The 20961-nt window shown below is 38.5% G+C and overlaps 2 protein-coding genes and 1 pseudogene across 7 annotated transcripts in view; 2 read left to right on the top strand and 1 right to left on the bottom strand.

Annotated features, from left to right (window-relative positions):
* Positions 1-14363, top strand: part of Srsf10 (serine/arginine-rich splicing factor 10) — a 14748-nt gene extending 385 nt beyond the window's left edge. The window contains exons 2-7 of one of the 6 annotated variants that reach the window (XM_013519618.1): positions 1824-1928; positions 5386-5489; positions 7460-7622; positions 7955-8008; positions 8143-8244; positions 11430-14363. In XM_013519618.1, coding sequence (XP_013375072.1) covers positions 1824-1928; positions 5386-5489; positions 7460-7622; positions 7955-8008; positions 8143-8244; positions 11430-11490 — 589 coding nt within the window. In that variant the 3' untranslated portion in view covers positions 11491-14363. Of the gene's footprint in view, positions 1-1823; positions 1929-5385; positions 5490-7459; positions 7623-7954; positions 8009-8142; positions 8609-11429 lie in introns of those variants that run through there. The other 5 variants (XM_005394792.2, XM_005394791.2, XM_005394790.2 and 2 more) reach the window with 5 other exon arrangements.
* Positions 14364-16011: 1648 nt separating this feature from the next.
* On the bottom strand, positions 16012-19571 carry Pnrc2 (proline-rich nuclear receptor coactivator 2). Its single transcript, XM_005394788.2, has 3 exons — positions 19051-19571; positions 18137-18342; positions 16012-17852 (listed from the first exon to the last, which is right to left on the bottom strand). The coding sequence occupies exon 3, from the start codon at positions 17832-17834 to the stop codon at positions 17415-17417; it is 420 nt and encodes a 139-aa protein (XP_005394845.1). The 5' UTR covers positions 17835-17852; positions 18137-18342; positions 19051-19571; the 3' UTR covers positions 16012-17414.
* LOC102015173 overlaps positions 19499-20961 on the top strand; it is a 5934-nt pseudogene continuing 4471 nt past the window's right edge.

The following is a 20961-nucleotide window of genomic DNA, read 5'->3' as shown; positions in this document are numbered from 1 at the left end:
GCGGGCCGCGTGGCGGGAGCTCCGGGGCCCTCCCCTTCCTCCGCGCCATCTGCCCCGCCGGGCGCTGTGCCGTGGGGTGCACGCCCCCTCGGCCCGGAAAAACATGTTTCCTTAAAAATAAAAATATTCGCAGCGGAATAACGGGATCGAGGGAGAAAAATGTGCAAAAGCACTTTCTGTTTTTTAACCGTTGTTAACATTTATGGTGTGTAAGAGGTGTTGCGAGAACAGGAAAGTCGAGATTTCAGAAAGGAAATGTTTCCCGTTAGTGGAGCACTTCTGCCCATTTTCTAGAAAATTTTGGTTACTCTTTGAGCGGGGGCGGGGGGAGTTGTGAAAGTTAACTGTTAGGATGTTGGTAGCTAAATTAGGTTAATCAAGAGCCGTACTTTAAATAGGCTTTGTTTTCAGCAATCCCCATAATTGCTTCGAATTGCCTTCATAATTTTTTGGTGGGGGGGACCATATCACGTGATGAGGCTTTTCTTCTTTCACAGATAATCCGCAGACAAAAGATTGGGATTGTTTTTTGGTTAGTTTGTGTGATTTATTGTTCTTCCGTTTTTTATTTTGTTTGTCTGTTTGAGACAAGGTCTCTTTATGCAGTTCAGGCTGGCCTTGAGCTCACTTTGTAGCCCAGGCTGGTCTCGAACTCTCAACGATCCTCCTGCCTCAGCCTCCCGAGTGTTGGGATTACAGGCTTGCGCCAGCATGCCCGGCTTCTTCTGTTTTAAGTAGGGAAAAAAGCAATAGTAATTCTTGCAGAGTGTACTACATTTTCACTTTTGTCATTTTGACCCTTTTAAGGAGCTAAAATCTATTGGTGGCTTTAAATTTTCAGACCATATCTATTTACTGTTGTCTAGCCCTGTTGCTACGATTTTGCTATACAAATAAGTGCTTGGTGTTTTTGAGTACTAGAGTTGATTTTGGTGAAAAAAATGTGCTTCCCTATCTTTTATGAAAAATGAAGGCGGTAAATAATAAAAATTGCAATCGTTTTCTTATGAGTCTGTTTGCTGTTGTAATGTAAAAGAGTAGTAGACTTCGAGAGAAATCGTATTCTTGGGTCCTGGCTTTCCTTTGTCAAAACGATACACAGTCTTTACTTTTGGGGGATGGGGGTGGGTACTTGAGAATTATGGGAATGCGAGCTACTTCTCCGGCCGGCCCTTCTTCTTTTTCTTTCTTTCCTTCTCTCTCTCTTTCTCTCTCTCTCTTTCTCTCTCTCTTTCTTTCTCTCTCTTTTTCTTTTTCTTTCTTTCTTTCTTTCTTTCTTTCTTTCTTTCTTTCTTTCTTTCTCTTTCTCTTTCTCTTTCTCTTTCTCTTTCTCTCTTTCCTTCTCTCTCTCTCTCTTTTTCTTTCTTTCTTTTCTTTCTTTCTTTCTTTTCTTTCTTTTCTTTCTTTTCTTTCTTTCGACAGGGTCTCTGTATGCCGTTCATGCTGGCCTTGAGCTCACTTTGTATCCCAGGCTGGTCTCGAACTCGAAACGATCCTCTTGCCTCAACCTCTGGGATTCACCACGCCCGGCCTCCTCTTAAATTTTGAGACAGGATCTAGCCAGGTTTCTCAGGCTGGTCTTGAACTTGTGATCGTCCTGCCTGAAATTTCTAGAGAGCTGGCATTACAGGCTTGCACCATTACTCCAGGCCTTTACCGGTTTGTATGTTGTTAAGTTGGCTCTTAATGTTGAGATTCTTGAAGGCTTATCTTTTTCGGGTCATCCAAGGCAGGGATGTAGCTGAGGCCCACAGGATACACTGTTAATGAGTCCCTTTACGGGCATGGACATAAAAATTTGAGTTCCTTTTATGATGTTTTAGGTCTGAAGATTTACGGCGTGAATTTGGCCGCTATGGTCCAATAGTTGATGTCTATGTTCCACTTGATTTCTACACGAGACGACCAAGAGGATTTGCTTATGTTCAATATCCTTTCTTCAGATGACTGATTAGTGAGGGGTGAAGTTTCAAATTCAAGTTTATGTAAGTGGTAACATCTAAAAAGTAGTTTATTTTTGTCCTCTAATAAATGTCTGTGTTTTCAAATTTTTGAAAATTCTGACTCACATTGCTCTTACTATTCCATTAATCCAAAAATAGTTAAATATTTAAATTCCCGTTCATGTTGCTGAAATGCTGAAACCCTAATCAATGATTATAATGTGATTTAAATTTGAATTCATTCTGGTTGCTACCACCTTTAATGTAAGTCAAATTAAAAGTTAGTATGTTCTGCTTAGCAATTAAAGTTTAGTATTCTTGTTTGTTAATTTGAATCACTTGATCAAAAAATAATTGTATAACAATGAGGTAAACTTCTTTAATATTGTCCCCTAATTTGCTGTCCTCTGTTGTTACCTCAGAATGTAAAGCTGTACAGTTATGGCGACCCCAGAGAGAAAGCATGAAAGAACCTTTAGAGTAGAGTTCAACACTTAAGGCAAGTAGACAAGCCAAAGACCTCTTAAGGATCAGGCTTGAAGAGAAGGGAGAGTTTGGGAAAAGAAAAAATAAAGAAAAGCTGGAAGAAAGACAAGCCTAATGGGAGACAAAGCCTCGCTTTATCTACAGAGGGGGAAAAGGTTGTTTTTCAAAGTTAAAGATAAAGCCATCTGTCATATTTGGCCAAGCATCTCATGACAAGTCCTTCTGACAAGCACTTAAAGAGTTAAAGGTCAAGATGAAGTTGAATGATGGCCAAGATTAAAGGAGTCATACCTGATGTATCCTACAGAATAACTATTTTCTTCTTCTTTTTTTTTTTTTTTTTTTTTTTTTTTTTTTTTTTTTTTTTTAATGTTTTGTAAGCAGTTAATTTTCAAAATTATTCTGGTTTGGTCTAGTGACAAAACCTGTGACTTGATTTATGTGGGCTTTGATGTCGTGATTGTGGTCTTGTATAAATGCACTTTTCCTTAGCCTGTCAAGTTAAATTATAACAGGATGTAACATTGTTAAGCTTAAATTTGGCATATTTTGGTTTGGTGCAGGTGGTCAGAGAATCTTGAAGCAGCATGAGGTTGTAGGGTCAAGTGGCAGGTCCCTGCTTAAAGGGAAGACAGGTGCATGGACTGGGAAACAGCTTTGGTGGTCTTGCAGGGTCAGAGCCATTAGAAATACCATATAGATTTTTAGATGGTTGCTGGGCACATACACAAATTCCTAACTTCTGGTGCTTAGCTGTGTGTGTAGCCTGCTGGCACTGGACTGCTTTAGCACGTATGGTCAGTTGACCTTGAGTGGGTTACAGAAGGCCTCCCTGGTATGGTATCTGATCAGGATCTATGGGAAATTGATTCTTGACCTAGTTTCAGATGACATTACTTCCTCCCTTCTTTGAGATCATCTTACAAAAATAAAGATTTGGGCTGTGAACTTGAGGCCAGGAAAAATCTTGCTGTTTAAATTTGGTGAACCTCTTGCACCTTTTCAAGTTAGTAGAGTCCTAGTGAAACTAATGGAAAAAAGCCAAAAAATGGCTCCCACAGGGCTGGTGATCAAGGACAGTTGTGGGAGTTAGTTATCAAACATATAGAGGGTAATAGTTATATCTGGATTCTGGCTTACAATGTTACATGGTTTGGGGTGTCCCGATACTAAGGTCAGTAGTTTAGCTTGTTATATATGGGCTTACAAAGGAATCTAAAAGAGTGATTATTTGTTAATACATGTTCAATAATTTACTGTGGTCTTAAAATAGTTAAAAAGGGTTCACTTACAGGCTTTTCCATTACATTTTTGTAAGAACCCTAAAATACAATTACTCCATGACTAGCATTAAAGTACTTGGCTGCCCCTACTGTTGTCTCTTCTACTTAAGTCTGTTTGCACTTGGTCTTCTGTTCCTATCTCTGACTTAACAGGTAAAATGTAGAACCTTGCCATCCACACTGGAGTTGTTTGTGAGGGTAGCCTCAGGATGCTTTGTTAATAATTTTTAAGCTCAATGTAAATTCTTTCTTAAATTATTCTCTCTTGTAACAAAGTTGTATACTTATTAGGTAAACATTCCTTTTATTTAGTTTAGAGCCCAACTGTATTAACCTTGAGGAACTTTCAATTATGTATTCAAAGTCTTATGCTTTCCATCAGCCTTTTCATGTTGAAAGCCTGGTTAAGACTTGGAAAAACCTCTTCTGCCACTTATCTACACATGAAGACCTCCAGGAGAGAGAACTAGAAACCTGCTGCTTAATTCTTTCTGGCACAAGAAGTGGGAGGTCTACTATGGCCAACATACACCGTTTTGTCTCTAATAAAAACAACACTAGTATCAATCTTGAATGTGTCACCCTGAGGGTGTTTCCTAAATCAGCTGTCTAAATCTGCACTCTTATGTTCTCAAATTTAAGAAATAGAGGTAAACAAGCAATTTTTAGGAAAGAGTTAAAGTTCATACTGAAACTTAACCTAGATCCTTTTCTAAACCTTTAATTATCAAACACTGCTTGAATGTGTGCTTGGCTTCTGTTGGAATGATGGTTTTAGAAAGGAAGCCATGCTTGGACAGAATAACTACTGTAAACCCAGGAGTTCTGAGAGTGATATTGTTAGCATGAGGGGGAGGATAGGTTAGTTTAGCTTCTCAGATCAAAAATTAATGCCAGCAATATCTGTTTTAAGCTGGTAAATACTGTCTTGCAGAAACCAATCCCAAACTCACTTGTTGGCAGGAAGCTATTTAGTATCATCTGTGTCTAGGGCTTTCCAGTCTAGGAGTTCTTACAGTGGTCTGTTATTTGTTGATAGCATGCCATTATAGTCTGCGCATGGGTGTAATATGCACTTGGCATAGTGTTTGCATATTGCTTGAAGACAGCCACATAAATAATAGTATTAGATGTGTCTGAAAAAAACAGCAAAATAAACTGGAAGTTGATGGCTTTCATCTTTGTAAGGTAAGGCATATGCTGCTTGCTTACACAAGAACTATTGGTGGTGTTTTTCTTTTTTTCTTTTTCTTTTTTTTTTTTACTTAAAACAAATACACAAAAGTAGTATTTTGGGTTTAAGAAATTGTTGTTTTAGTACCCAACATGGAATTGACTGACTTTTGTCTTTTATGTCTTATTTTATAAAGTTAATTCTTAAAACTCAGGAATATTTTTAATAGGATAACTTGGTGATTCAGTTCTAATAGATCTTAATACAACATACATTCACATGTTTTCTAAAACATATGCCTTGGGAAATCACAAGTACTTTTATGCTAGGAAGTGTTAATGGCTGAGGCAACCAAGTAGTAAGTACATACAGTCTGGTTGATTTTTTTTTTTTTCTAGAATAATTTTGGGAAATTGTGAATTGTTCCCAGATTTACCAACTGAACTTTTATTTATTATCAAAGTTTGCAAAAATTCCCAAGCCCCTTAACATGTAGAACATTTGAGGATGTTCGTGATGCTGAAGATGCTTTACATAATTTGGACAGAAAATGGATTTGTGGACGTCAGATCGAAATACAGTTTGCACAAGGGGATCGGAAGAGTAAGTACCCTTATGCCTACTAACGTGTATGATATATCATTTTGAAATGATGTTTTAGGATTTCTCTGAAGTATTTGTGCGATTTGTGTGTTCAGATTGTTTTTAAGAAAGACTATTTGGTTTTTTTGGGTACCGGGAGTCGAACTCAGGACTTCATGCTTGCCAGGCAGGCGCTTGTACCACTGAGCTATATCCCCAGCAAGACAGACTATCTTGAATACTTTATATTTTTTCAAGTAGATCACAGGGTTTGCAGATACTGTATGTAGGTATAAAGATTATGATCAGAATACCTGAAAAGTGTTCAGAGTACAGAAAGTTGGTCAGTAATATCAGCAATAGCATGTTTAATACACTAGGAATGGAGTTGAGAAAAAGAGCTTCTAAAGTTTTGGTTCTCTGAAGCCCTTTCTCTTCAATAAGATCTTCTGCCAGGCATGGTGGCACATGCCTGTTTTCCGAGGCCAGCCTGTACTACATAGCAAGACCCTGTCTCAAAAAAAAAAAAATCTTCAAAGTATAATTGGGTAATTGTGTGGCTACAGGACTATTGAAATGAGCCAATAGAAGTAGACTAGGAAAGGCAATCTGAATTAAAGCTAGAATAGTACTTGATTTTTATTGTGCACCTGCCCCATCAAAGTCAGTTGCAAATTGATTGAGCAAGAATAGAGGTTTTGAAAGGGGAAGAAAAAAAAATATGTAGGTTTTGGGGACATGTAGACCTGGGTTTGAATTCTAGCTCAACTACTGTTTTACGTTGGGCAGGAACTAAAAGGTTAAAGTAGTTGCTAAAAAGACTAAAGGCTCTTAGTTACTTTTCTCTTTGCTGAGGCAAAATGCTCAACACCCAAAATTAGGGAAGGAAAGGTTTATTTAGTTCACAGTTTGTGGAGGTTTCAGTCCGTCATCTGCTGTTTCCACAGCAAGGTGGCATGGAGAGGGGCATCAGTTCAAAGCAGCATGAAAAGCAAAAAGGGCAAAAGGGGGACTAAGCCTCCTCTCTTATATTGTATGCAGGCTAACCCCACCCTAGGGCAGGTGTAGCACTCTCACTACCAATCCCAGCACTAGACAGTGAACAAATCACAAGCTACATTCAGCTGCCTCCAAAGAGCCTGCAAACATGCAGACACAAACAATAACAGTAATTCTCTACTTCATGAATTAGGTAAGGGGACCCCCTGGGGACTCGCTATGTTGTTTATATGCTGTACATACATACCTGTGCATAAATTACTTGCTTTATTGGATTGAATAAAAGTTGAGGCCCAGTGGTATAGTTATGTACAGAATAAGAGATTCCATTAAGTATTGGTTCTCCTCTACTTTTCTATGTCATTGTAATCTCAGGACATAATGCATTTTGATTAAATGCATAATCGGTGCATTTTGATTCTACACATTGTTCATAAGGCATATTGGGATTTTTATTTATTTATTTATTTTTGGTACTGGGAATTGAACTCAGGACTTCGTGCTTCCCAGGCAGGTGCTGTGTCATTGAGCTATATCCCTGGTCCCAAATTAGGATTTTAAAAAAAATAATACTACTGTATAGATTCCTGTAGTCAAAAGTAGTTGGCACATCTTGGTCAACAAGCTAGATTGGGAGAGGACATTAAAAAAACAGGCTAGGTGTGGTGATGCATGCCTAGCACTTCGAGGCTTAGATGGAAGGAAAGAAGGGAGGAGGGAAAGGAAAAAACAATACCTGGGGTCAGATAATAGTACCATCTTTAACATAAATCAGTCTTCTGTCATGTCCTTGGAAAAAAAAGTTTTTCTAGATTAATACTCACAGCCTTGAACCAACTTAGAAATGAAGGCAAAATTACTCTGTAGGTCTTACACTGAAACTAGCAGCATCTCTAAAACAGATTCCAAACACATTTTTCTTTGTATAAAAGAAGGTCGTAATAGTATTTTTTTTATTGTTTCTAAATATTTCTGTTCTATGTATTTCCTAGCACCAAATCAAATGAAAGCCAAGGAAGGAAGGAATGTGTACAGTTCTTCACGTTATGATGATTATGACAGATACAGACGTTCTAGGAGCCGGAGTTATGAAAGGAGGAGATCAAGAAGTCGATCTTTTGATTACAACTATAGAAGATCTTATAGTCCTAGAAAGTAAGTGTGGCATAAGTGTGACATCTGTTAAAAAGAGATCTTTGTAGCCATATGTGGTAGTATGTGCTGTAGTCCTAGGCATTTGGGAGGCTGATTGCTTGAGTCTGGGAATATGAGGCTAGCCGAGGCAACAGTGACATCCCATATCAACAGCACAGAAGATGTGTTTGTTAGCTTTCTCCCTTTGACTTTTTTGTATAATTACAAAAAATATATGTATGTATATATGTATATAATGCTTTGTTGAGACTAAACATATTGTTTCATTTTTTAAAACTTTTAAGATACTATAGACATTTGTCACTGTTTGCTTTTTCTGATATACTTTTTAGCAGTAGACCGACTGGAAGACCACGACGTAGCAGAAGCCATTCCGACAATGATAGGTAAATAACTTTTGCTTTGAAAAAGATTCATACGTTTTTCAATTTCAGAGTGAACTTTTGCTCTAAAATAACAAATTTGATTAATATAGAATCTTAATTTTTACTCTAATTGTATCTCTCCTCTGTTTTAAAAGATTCAAACACCGAAATCGATCTTTTTCAAGATCTAAATCCAATTCAAGATCACGGTCCAAGTCCCAGCCCAAGAAAGAAATGAAGGCTAAATCACGTTCTAGGTCTGCATCTCACACCAAAACTAGAGGCACCTCTAAAACAGATTCCAAAACACATTATAAGTCTGGCTCAAGATATGAAAAGGAATCAAGGAAAAAAGAACCACCTAGATCCAAATCTCAGTCAAGATCACAGTCTAGGTCTAGGTCAAAATCTAGATCAAGGTCTTGGACTAGTCCTAAGTCCAGTGGCCACTGATAGTACAAACCATGATAATTTTTAGGCATGTATCATTCATTTACTCATAGTTTGGTATACTTAAATTATCAGGATTACAATGTTGCAATGATGCGTAAAAAACACTTGTTAGTTTTCCCTGTACCAGGCAATGGTTATAATTAAAATGATATGCTGTTGAGAAGACACTCTTAAGAGTCCAGTTTGTTTAATGTTATGGGCAGCTACCAATATGTGGTGTCTCTGTATATTTTTGTAAAGATTCTCATTTTTTATGCTTGAAGTATTTGGTGAAAAGATGTTGGTTGACCATAATTTGCAACATTGTCTTATTAAAAATAAACTTTCATATCCATATTTGGTAGAACTGTTAACCTAGAAATGTAGCTTGCTAATAAGATAGAGTGATACGAAAGTGAAGTTGTAGCCACAGTACAACACTGACTGCTCAGAAACATTTAGGTTCAGGGTGGACCTTTATGTTCTTCAAGGTGGGTAGGCTCAGATAATAGCTTATTTATGATGCAGTGTGGAGTAGTTCTTTTGTTAACCCTACTGTCTTGGGCAATGATGCTTTTTTTTCTTTATTTCTGAATCTTATATAAGACATACTTCTGCGGTTGTAATCATTTTGCATATATTACTCATTTTCAATGATGCTTTTTTTTTTTTTTTTTTTTTTTTCTGAATTCTATGAATATTTGGTACATCAGCACATCAGAAAAGCTCCCCTTAAATTTGAGCAGGTCAATGATGGCAGAAAAACAATAATTTTAAGAAGAATGTTCTTAGTAGTTATTTGAAAATGTAAGGAGCAGTGTTGACATTGTTGGTTAGTTATCTTACTGCTGTTAGAAGTAAGTAAATTGTTTCAATGTAGATTTTGTTTGTGTGTATGTATAGGGTGTGGGAACTGAATTTTGATGCTTACAGCACTGGGCATGTGCATTTGTATCAAAATTTGCCTACTTGTTTGTGAGGGAGGCTTGCTGTTCACTTCTCAGTTTATTTACTGTGAGGCAAGTTGAAATACAGCACTCCCATTCTAGGGGATTCTGTGGTGCCATGAAATTTTAAATGATTTTGGAAAACAGATTAGTTGAAGGAAGAGAGAGTCACATCTCTTGAGTTTTTCATTATCATTGTAGTACCTGACTAAAAATGAGGAACTAATACCTTCAACTATAATCATTTTTTCTAGTATCTCTGAAAGATCGTTTTTGGAGGCAGTAAAAAATGACGTGAAATGTCCAGTCTCATTTCAAAATAGAAGCTAGCATCTTTTAAAATCTCAGAATGCTTGCTTATGGATACAAGAAAGAACTATTGTAGGGAAATGATTCCTTTCAGAGAATTTCTCAATTTTGGTTTTAGAAATCTAGGCCTTGCCTGTAAAGAACAAAAAGATGGTTTTTAAATACTGTTTGTGGAATGTGTTCAAAGGATTGATTCTAGAACCTTTGTATATTTGATAGTATTTCTAACTTTCATTTCTTTACTGTTTGCAGTTAATGTTCATGTTCTGCTATGCAATCATTTATATGCACGTTTCTTTAATTTTTTTAGATTTTCCTGGATGTATAGTTTAAACAACAAAAAATCTATTTAAAACTGTAGCAGTAGTTTGCAGTTCTAGCAAAGAGGAAAGTTGTGGGGTTAAACTTTGTATTTTCTTTCTTATAGAAGCTTCTAAAAAGGTATTTTTATATGTTCTTTTTAACAAATATTGTGTACAACCTTTAAGACATCAATGTTTGGATCAAAACAAGACCCAGCTTATTTTCTGCTTGCTGTAAATTAAGCAAACATGCTATAATAAAAACAAAATGAAGGAAATAATGATTAACTGGAATTATTATAGTATTGAATATGATTCTAAAGTAACAATGAAAAACAGTCTTGTAGACTTAGGGACATTTTTAAATCATTGTTGCACTAGGCATAACTAATTTACTTTGGAATTGACAAAACTTGACAGAAATCTCATTGATATTTGGGTCGGCTAATTATAAATTTATACTTTCATTACTGAATGGATCAATAATTCTCTCCCTTCCTAAACAAGATATACTAGGCTTTATGTTTATGACATGATTTAGAATTCTTTTTCATTTAATGTTAGTGAGCATTTATTAAGTGATAACCACTTTGGGGAAACGATCTGGGTGTTTTGGATTCTAGCTACCTTACAATGACAACTGTAGCTGGTAATTTATTAAGTATGATGTGCCAGACATTGTTCAGAAGGCTGTGTGTTAACTCATTCACTCTACCCTGTGAGAAAAGATACTTTTATTTTGCCTGTATCACAAAGAAATTGAGGCACAAAGAAAAGGCTCTTGAGGATTTGAGCCCAGGTCTGGTTCCTAAATTTTATTTCGTTTTATTTAGCAGACTATAATTTGAGAAAAGTAAATTGAGGAAAAAGCCCAATGAAATTATTCTCAGTCTCTCTGTATATGGCTAGAAAGGCTGACATTTTCATTTTTATATCTTTGTCAGTTTAGTTTTGAAAAGCTCAGACTATTTTTCTTGAGAACCACTGTTTCTGAAATGATGTTTTAACAGCTTCACAAGGGCTATGAGAGGACCGTCCTTATTCTTAGGATCTGTACACAGTATTTTAAGCTAATTTGGGGTCGTGTTGAATTCCACAACTATTAAGTGCCTACTGTGTGTCTGGCACTGGGCTCGATACTATAGTCTTGTCGTCAACACTCAACTGAGGGCTGGCACTTCACCTCTCCTTTTACTTAAGATCTCTGCATTTTTTTTAAGCCAAGTAAGCAAGAAGAAAAGTGAGACATAATGCTTCAGTGAGAAAGGGAAGGTGCTACGTAGAGTGTGGGCTGATAAGTAACAACCTAGGGAAAGACCTGGGAACTACTGTACTATTCTCTTGAAAAAGTGGCCCAGTAAGCTGCTACATCCAGTTCAACTAACAAAATCCTGTATACCACAGAGAAGAATAAAGAAAACCAAACTGACAAACATCCTTCTTTTATTTAAGACCAAACTGCAGCTGGAATACCCAGTACAGTTCTGCTTACTACACTTCAAGAAAGATCTGAAAGCGGAAAAAGAACCAAAGAAGGGCAGTTCAAGCGACCAAAGGGTGGGTGGAAGGTGCTGCAGTATGAATACTGTACGAATATTTTGACTGGTATGAAAAGATAAAAGAATTATCGAAAACTACATGGAATAATTGAAGTCCCTTCAAGTTTGAAAGTAAGCATTTTAGGACAAATAAAAGGAAATTCAATTTTGTACTTGTGGAAACTAATCCCTAAATATGAACAGGTTTATATTGATTCATGGGTAACAGGTCCATAATTTATTGAAAACTAGGATGTCTGAGTATCAAGGAAGACAGCCATAGTTTCTTACAGTGCCTCTATTGGTCTGTCTCAAACTGAATTGGGTGGGAAAAGGTATGGTCCAATGTAAACTTTCTTGGTTATATTTCTTAAGTCATTTCCATTTATGCCATTTTTGGCAGATCTTGCCTTTGTTTATTCTGGTGCCAGTGTTTTCTGCTTAATTGTTTGCTTTGTTGGCATCTGAGTTTATTTACTTGTATACCACATACAGTTTACATCACCTTTAACCACTCGCTTTCCCAGGTATATTCCAATTATACTTGACATGCAGCTGAGAGGGCCCATCTCTCCTCACCTCTTTCCTAGTCAGTATGTCAGCAAATATTTAATTGAGCCCTTACTATGGGCAAAACATTGCACGAGATAACTGGGGAAAAGAATAAGTAGTATTTCCTTTATTCCATAAATGTCTACTGAGCACAATGTAATGAATCACTGCAATATGGCCTTACTGTTTTGAGGTGTATTACACAATATTTTGCACCACTCATACCATAATGTAATTATAAATCCAATATTCTATTGCAGATAACTAATTTTATGGTTACCTACCATTTAAAAAATATCCAGTATTTTATTTGCATCCCATTAATATGAATAATGAAAAAAATGTTTTAATCTGTAATGAATTGATTTACTGTGCTGTGACTGTAATATACTAGAGTTATATTAATTGTTAACTCTGCTTCAATCACACACATAATAGGAAAAAAATCCCCAAAATAAGTATTTAATTTTGCATTAGATATTCAAGAGACCCTGGGTGCTATGGTTAGATAATTTGGGGGAAGACAACTGTTATCCCATCTGATTTAGTATGTTCTGTAATTGAGAAAATGTTTGCCAGATTATACTCTTCAGTGATTTACATGTACATTTTATAGGGGACGTGTTCTGTGTATAGTGAATAAATAATTTTTATAGTGTTACAAAATGCTCTGGGTTCCTTAGTTCCTTGTTAGGATTTGAGGTTTATCATACAATGATTCCATCTCATTTGAGTTTTGTCACATTTCTGCTACGTATTTAAAACTTTCTGTTAAAGTTATCTAAAATCTATAAATGAAGTTTAAGCTTTTAATTTACAACACTTTCAAAAGTATAGTAGAATGCACGAAACTAAAGGGAGGTGTAAAATGGAGGTATTTGTATCCTCGTTAAAAAAATTTCTAACTGCCCAGGGTCCCACAAGTGGTAAATACTAGATTAGGGTCCATAAAGTCTGCTTCATTTTTCTTTTTAATCAAGTTGGACAATGTTTTGTAGCTTTATTTTCATGGAGATAATAAAGCTGACATAATGGAATCTAGAGTTTACTTGGGGCAGGTTAGGATTCAGTTACAAAATGTATTTGATACTTTCACATAATCATTAGCATGGAACTGATAGCTTTTATTGGTGTAAGTTGTATATTTTTTGAAATACGACCTTTGTAGTTCATAGGTGTTTGTCCTCTACCTCCCTTGTCCATTTCCTGTTGACTTGAGGTTAAAACATTTCGGAGGGGAGAATTAAGTTACACATTTGGTTAAGAATTAAAAAAAAAAAAAATTGGTAAATACATACAGTATTGAGTGTGTTCCCTAGTCTGTTGATTATTTCTTGCTAGAAAATATTTTACTTAGAAATACAGTTAACAATAGTTGATCGCTAAAGTTTTAAATGTGATAAATCAGAAAAGACCCTTGAGGTTTGGGCAACTGTCAAAATGTAGTTAACTTTCAGTGTTAACTTTCTATGGTTGTTACCTTATATATTGAAGGCTGTCAGTGTTATTAAGCACTTAATGTGCTAAGCCATATGCTTTCCAGGTACTCCTATTTAATCCTAAAAATGCTTCTGGGAAATGGGTACTCTTCCTGTTTTACAGAAGAGAAAGTTGTCTTTTATGGAATGCCTACCCTGTGGTAGGCTTTTGCATACACTATTTCATTCCTGAACTTGTAACATAGTAGATAACTTCTGGATTAGAATGACATTAAGTCTCTCCCAAGATCACAGCTTTTGCTTTTTTTTTTTTTTTTTTTGATCACAGCCTCTTGTGGCTTAGAGCTTTCCAGATTTTCATGTTTAGAGACTTTTAACCATGTGCCTGTTGGAATGTCCTGAGATTATGAGAAGGCTGTGACTTGAGTAATAGTTGGAATAATCTAATGACATTCTGTTAATAGGATCATCAGCTTTCAGGAATTCCAGGAGTGAAATATTCTCCCAGGGTAGTTGATAGCTTGATAAATAGGTGAAGTAAGTAGCCTGTTTGTCTTTAGCTATTGCTGCCTACAAGGCATTCTGCTAGTCATTATGGAAAGGGCTTTCTCTTGGGTCCTCTCCTCTGCCTCATCCTCTTAACAGTGTTAGTTATCTTTATATTTGTGTATCTGTAAAGCCATTTCATCATTGTGTTAAAGATGGAGATTTTTTGGAATAAAGTATGAGGCATGTAAATTCATTTCATTGATAATTGACAGTTTGTAAAGACATAAAAGGCCTTTGTATCTAGGTTTTTGCAGATCCCCTTTTAAATGCTGGAGTGAAATAATAAACTGGTCTAGGAGCCAAAAAAACTTGGGTTTTTTTTTTTGTTTTTGTTTTTTAAGATTTTGCTCTACCTTGCAAATATGTTAACTACCTTGGTAGACTTTTTGTGTAAGATGTTTTAGAGATACTGTCTGCCCCTCTCTGATTTAAAATAATAATCTTTGAGAATGCAACTAAAACACTGGGAAAATCAGACTTAACCCAAAATCCTTCAGGACTTTTCCCCACCTTGTTCTTGTTTGAGAGTGAATAATGAACGTGGACTCATCAAAAAAGATGAGGGCGGGGGGTATAGCTCAGTATAGAATGCTTGCCTACCTTGTGGAGGGCCTTGGGTTCAATCCCTGCAACTGGAGGGGAAAAAACAAATACTCACAAAGCTGCTGCTTTCAGCAGGCCTATAGAACAGATTCTACCTACCAATGTAGTGTTTTTGCTTATAAGTGTACTGACTTGGAAAATTCATGTTACCCATATTTTGGAAAGTTGACCACAACTTTATCAGTGTCTCAGTGACCTTTGACCTTACCATTAAGCTATGAAAATTTTTACGTTAATTAGGAGCCTTTCCTGTTCGTGGCCTTCACTGAGTACTTTTCTTTGTTTGGTTTTGTTGTATCTTTGAGACAGTTTCACTCTGCAGTTCAGGCTGGCCTTGAGCTCACTTTGTAACCCAGGCTGGCCTCAAACTCACAGCAGTCTGCCTCCCAAGTGCTGGGATTACGGGCATGCACCACCACACTCAGCTCACTGAGTACTTTTAGTAGTCTGACTTGAGTCCGTCGAAAAATAGTATACAGTATTACTTTACCTATTTCATTGTATAGATTAAACTTAATATGCATAGGCTTAAGAATTGTTTGACCAAGTGAAACTGCAGTGCAGTGGAAAGAATTTAGCAGTGGCTAGAATTACTATTCATGTGGTTATCCTGGAAACACATAAAAGGGAAGAAAAAGAGGCCCATATAACAGTTTTCAGCCTTACCTTCAAATTTCCTATTTCCTGCTGTTTGGATAAAAAATTATAGCCTTACCTCAGGAGTTACTCAGCTGGGTTTAAGTCATCATAAATAACATCTGGAAACTACTTGCTAGAAGGCAAATGTGTGATAAGCAAGCTTCCCTTACAGAGATCCCCTTGTGTAAATGATACATAAAACACAAGAATTCATCCAAATTTGAGTTCCTTTGTTTTTAAGACAGAGTCTCACAATATAGCTCCAACTAGCTTTAAATGCGCAGTGATGCTTCCGCCTCAGCCTCCCAAGTGCTGACATTACAAGCATGTGCTACCATGCTTAGCACAATTTGAGTTCCTGTGCTAATTTTTTATAGATTGAAATCATTTTAGAATATAAATTTAATTAGACTTATTTCACTCAGTTTGACCTTCAAGAGCTTTGTGAAGTTTTGCCAATATTCTGTGGCCTTTTTATTACTATTAGCACTGCCGGAAAGAGTCTTGAGTTAATTGCATAGCTGTAGATCAAAATCACCAAACAGCAAACCAGTGGCTTCTCTTCAAACCAACAATCCTATCAAATTTCAGATAATTGTGTACATTGTAAGAAATGAGTTCAAGGCCAGCCTGAACTACTTAATGAGACCCTGCCTTAAAAAAATATATAGATATATGTGGAAGTTACAACTTCTAAAATAAAAACAAGCCTACTGGGGAGAAAAAATTTTATTTTTTAATTTCATGTTTCAAATTCATACTAATACATTAAGTACTACATAAACTTTTCTTTAGAATATTCAATATTTGACTTGGGCAATATTTCATCTGAATCTGGAGAAATACAACTTTGCTATTCCGTTTATAAACATCAAAAATGATGCCATATTAGAAAAGTAGGGCATTAACAATTTTTCTTTTAACTTGTCATTGGATTAACTTAACACATCATGTTTTGGAATTGGGATTATTGGATATTACGCAAGAGATTATGTCTTTTGCGTGAGTGGTCCCTTGGCTTGATTTTATGACAAAAAAAAACCAAAAATCACTTTTATCTGTGGTGAAAGCCAAAATTAATCTTTGGGTTTAAATACCGGGTAGTAGGGGAGTCCAAACTGCCAATTTTCATCTCTTAAAAATAGAAATGTTTTAGCAGCTTAACCTGTTTAGTTGTAATATAGGACATATTACACTAGGATTTACTTTGAAATATAGTTTATAACCAAATCAGTTATAACATACATACACTGGCACTTTAGCACAAGAGCAAACTTTAAAAACAATTATGGACCTCTAAAATTAGGCCATAGTATAACAGTCCATGGTCTTACATTCAGCAAATTCATACTAAAATATTTTTTGTAGGATAAAAGCCAAGAAAACTTTACATATGCTACAAGCTTATTACATGTATTTACATGGCTCTTTTTCCCTAGGTGCTTAAAATTTTCACATTATATTATTCCCCGCTTTAAATTTTGCAAGGATGAGGCCAGATCACTGTCACAATAGCTTGTGCAGAGCTGTAATACAAAGATTGTACTTTGAAAGCTACAGGAAGTTTTGGTGCATCTGTTGCCGGATTCCTGTTGGCGGTGTTTTTCTTAAGGGCCACCGGGGTATTTCTTAGGCCTCATTCTAGTAAGTCCCAAGTGCCCTTTACACACTTACCACTGTATAATTTAGTAAAATGCAACTATTTAAGAAAAATTCACATTGTCTTTTGGCAGTGCATTAGGTTGTTGGCACGTTACTGGTTTGGGTATTCTAAGACATTAAACTTTCAGCTATCTGCCTGGTTTTTGAACTTGTGTCAGCTAGGTGCTTATAATCTGAATCACAAGTAAATCTGACCCATGAGTCTTAAATAATTATTTTCCCTCACAAAAAAAGTTGTTTCCTCAAATCTAAATTTTGACTCATTTCACTTTAAAGTAACCTAATTAAGAACATTATCAAGTAGTTATTTTAAGTTGCACTGATACTATTATGTCACAGTGCACACAACACAAATGAGATGAAGTCTGACTATAGCTCTACAAAAATTCTCTAGTAAATTTCTTTCAGACCAATTAACCACTATTTGTAAATATAACTAAATTTAAACATCCTCTTTATACCTGTACTTTAAGTAAGGTTTTAAGTTGAAACGTCATTACTTCCTTATCCGAAGGGTTAAAGGAAACAGAAACCCAGTGGCTCGGAGGTTTGGGAAGAACACTGGGTGATGGCGGCTCACTAAATTTGGCTCCAGCATAGTTCTCATTAGCTTGAGACTTAAAAAACAAGCTGGGACTTGATAAACTGGAGTTCCAATTTGGATTACTTGGAAAATTCTTGTTCTTCCCCCCATTCTGCATGGCCTGCCTTGCAGCTGCTGAGGAGTTATAAGTATGTCCTCTTTCTTTTTTCTTATGAACAATCTTCATCTGGGAATTCTGATCCTTAGTTTTCTGTCTATTAAGCTGTTGCTGGTTCTTAGTAACGTTTCTGGATTGAGGGGCCGGAAGGTTATACCTCTCTCCACCGCCCATCTTCAGCTTCTTTGTCACCTGTAAGTAGACGGAAGCGATTACATTCCCATATGCAAAGTTCAGAAATCCCTTTAAGCTTTTACAGCTCCAGTTTCTAACTCCAGAAATCCTGGTAAGACTCCAATAAAAGGGACTGTTTATAGATGCTTTCATTCAGAATCAAGAGCGTGCATTATATGCATAGCCTGTATTATTTTTCCAGGAAAAATTAGCTTATCCACAAATCTGAATAAAGCTTTTACACAATCAGTGGTTTAGAATGGGTCCATCGTAAAATGTGCCATTTTAATGCAAGTTTATACCTTTCCGTCTGCTTTTCAGATTGCAGTATTTCCACTACTTGTCTTCTTCCTTGCTGCCAAGCCCAAGATAATAGGTGGTGTTTTCTGACCGATCCTTTCCTTTGTCTCAATGCAGAAGTTTTCATGGGCTGATTTGCTGAGTTCAGCCTAGGAGCTGAGGCCAACATCTGAGTGTCCTCAGCACACAAGTTTGAGAGAAGTCCTAGCTAGAAAAGTAAACATTACTTGGTCAGTTCAAAAACACGTGAGAAGGTGATCCCTTACATTTACTACTACAGAACAAACTGACTGCAAAAGAATGGTACTTCCTGAACAAAAGGTTCTGGTGTCTGAAGTGGGCTTTGACCTCATAATTGCCATCTAAGATCTCACCAAGCTCCTAAGGAATTCTTTCCAAAGAGTACCTGTACGTCCCACCAATTGATCTTTCTCCTAGAAAAGATCTTTCAGAAGTCACTTCGTAACCAAAATGGTAAGCTTTAGCCTTTCCAGCTAAAGCCAGGAAACTGCTTCAAATTTTACTTCTCAAGGTTCTCCAGCAGAACCGCCCGTCCTTCGGGCACTGCACCGCCTCCACACAAAGCCGCCGCCTGCGGTCGCGGAGCCTCCTTCCTCCGTCCCGCCTTCCGCGACTCAAGTTTCCCGGGGCGCAGGAGCCGCGTGCGCTCCCGGCGCCCCAGGCGAGGCTCCGGGCTGCGCGCTCCTCCCGTTCCGAGAGGCGGCCCCTCCCTCCTCGCGGGCAGGTGCAAGGCCTTCCGGACAGCTCTGGCGACCTGAGCCAACACGAGTTCCGGCTCGTGAGTCCGCACAGCTCGAGCCGCCGGCCTCGCTCCGCGCCGCTTCCCCGAGCCGCCGCCGCCCCGGCTCCAACAATGGGGAGCCGCGGCCAACATGGCCGGGCCGCGGCCACTTACCGACTTCAGCTGCAGCGGCGGCTCCCTCTCGACGTCGAGGCTCCCCTCCCTTTCCAGGGAGCGACCTGGCACAGATCGAACGAAGCCCACGAGCACCCACAAGCCAGCTACCGACCACCCTCACGCCTTCTGACCAGACCTCCTCCTAGCCCGATCGACAAAATGGAGGCGGCGGCGCGCACGGGGGCGGGACCAGGAGGCCGCGCGGCCTATCAGCACGGCCGCGCGGGTCCGACCAATGAGCGGGCCGCGGCCTGTTGCTGGGGCAGGCTAGGGGCCAAGGCTGGGAGGATGTGGCAGCGCGTTCGAAATCCTCCGGGAGGAGCATGTCGGGAGTAGCTTGCCGGGCGTCTGCCAGCCGGCCTGCGGAGGCCCCTCCGCCAGCGCTGGACACTTCCTGGAACACCGGCCGGGGGTCTCGGGCTCCGGGTGGTGCAGGGAGAGGGGCATGGCCCCGCGGAGCTCGCGGGGAATTTCTGGGTGGGGGCGCTCGGTGCTCGAGTCCCGCAACGACCGGCGGGTGCGGGTGCAGGTGCAGGGTTCCCGCAGAGCCCCGCGGCCGTCAGCGGCGGTCCTGACACGGCCGAGGTGGCCGCTTCCTCCCGGCCCCGCTGGTCTAACTTGGATTAGAGCCCTTTATGCCTCTGTCACGGTTGCTGTGACTGTCGATCGCCGCTCGTCCCCGACACCCTCGAGGGCCCGTCGAGGCTTTATTTTTCTGAGCACAGCGCCTCGAAGTTTGTCAGTGCACAGTAAATCGGGACGGGATGAGGGCTGCTCCCAAATTACATTTTTGGGTCATCTGTAAGTGAAAAGAGAGAAAGAAAATGTTCGCTTAATTATGCCAGCAGGGCCGGGGATACAGCTCAGCCGCACAAATGCCTGCCCGGCAAGCTCAAGGTCCTGAGCTCGATTCCGGGTACCAAGAAGAAAAAAAAGCATCACGCCAGCAAAGTGCAGAGGACGAGAAAAGGACATTTGTGGTAAATGTGTTAAGTAACTAAAAGTGAATATTATAAAGGGTACATATACACCGGGATAAACCTTTTCTTTACAGAATTTATACTTTTTCTAAACACCTTCACCTCCCAGGCCAACCCATACCCTTCTGTCCTAGCTTCAGATTTTAAGTTATTGCGTCTTAAAAAATGCAATTTGTTATTGTACTTTGGTAAAAACTAAGAGCTATTTTTAAGCCCGGGGACTTTCTGGCACTAACACAAACTCAAATGTACACGGTGGGCCCACTGATGTGTTAGTAACATGTAATCTGTTTCCCTGTATTTAATAAGCTTCCTTGGACAGCCAGACAGATAATAACCAGGTATATTTAATGGGTTTAAGACTTTGACCTCAAAAAGGGCCGGTGCAATATTTTTAAAGATAATAGTTTTTAAAGTGGGCATGTAGTTTCACTTTAAGCCCTTTTTCTAATTCTTTTTAGAAATTCAGCTTCTTTTAAGATATTTAGAAATTCTATCTTTTGAGATATCTCCTCCCAATCTTTCTGCAGTTGTAGCCTCCCCTTTTCACTCCCATCTTGTCGTCCTTTCTCCTACCCATTGATTTGGTTGTGTTTTCTTTTTTCTTTGTTTTGTTTTGTTTTGGTCTTTTTGAGATAGGGTCTCATTATGCAATTCAGACTGGTCTTAAACTCACTATGTAGCCCAGGCTGGCCTCAGACTCACAAAGATCCTGCTGCCTCAGCCTCCCAAGTGGTGGAATTACAGGCATGCGTCACCACACCTGGCTGTGTTTTCTTTTAAAACTATTGCAGTAGCCAAGCTTGGTGGCACACGCCTGTAATTCCAGTACTTGGGAGGCTGAGGCAAGAAGATTGTCATGAGTTTGAGGCCAGCCTGGGCTACATAAACGAGTGTGAGACCCTGTCTCAAAAAAAAAAAAAAAAAA

The sequence above is a fragment of the Chinchilla lanigera genome, unplaced genomic scaffold, assembly GCF_000276665.1.
Source record: "Chinchilla lanigera isolate Chin_1 unplaced genomic scaffold, ChiLan1.0 scaffold00051, whole genome shotgun sequence".
Lineage (NCBI taxonomy): Eukaryota > Metazoa > Chordata > Mammalia > Rodentia > Chinchillidae > Chinchilla > Chinchilla lanigera.
This window is presented reverse-complemented; position numbering and strand designations above follow the sequence as displayed.

What these genes read in the sequence shown, in the direction of transcription:
- Pnrc2 (XM_005394788.2), bottom strand. Translation starts at nt 17,834, where the DNA reads ATGGGCGGTGGAGAGAGGTATAACCTTCCGGCCCCTCAATCCAGAAAC.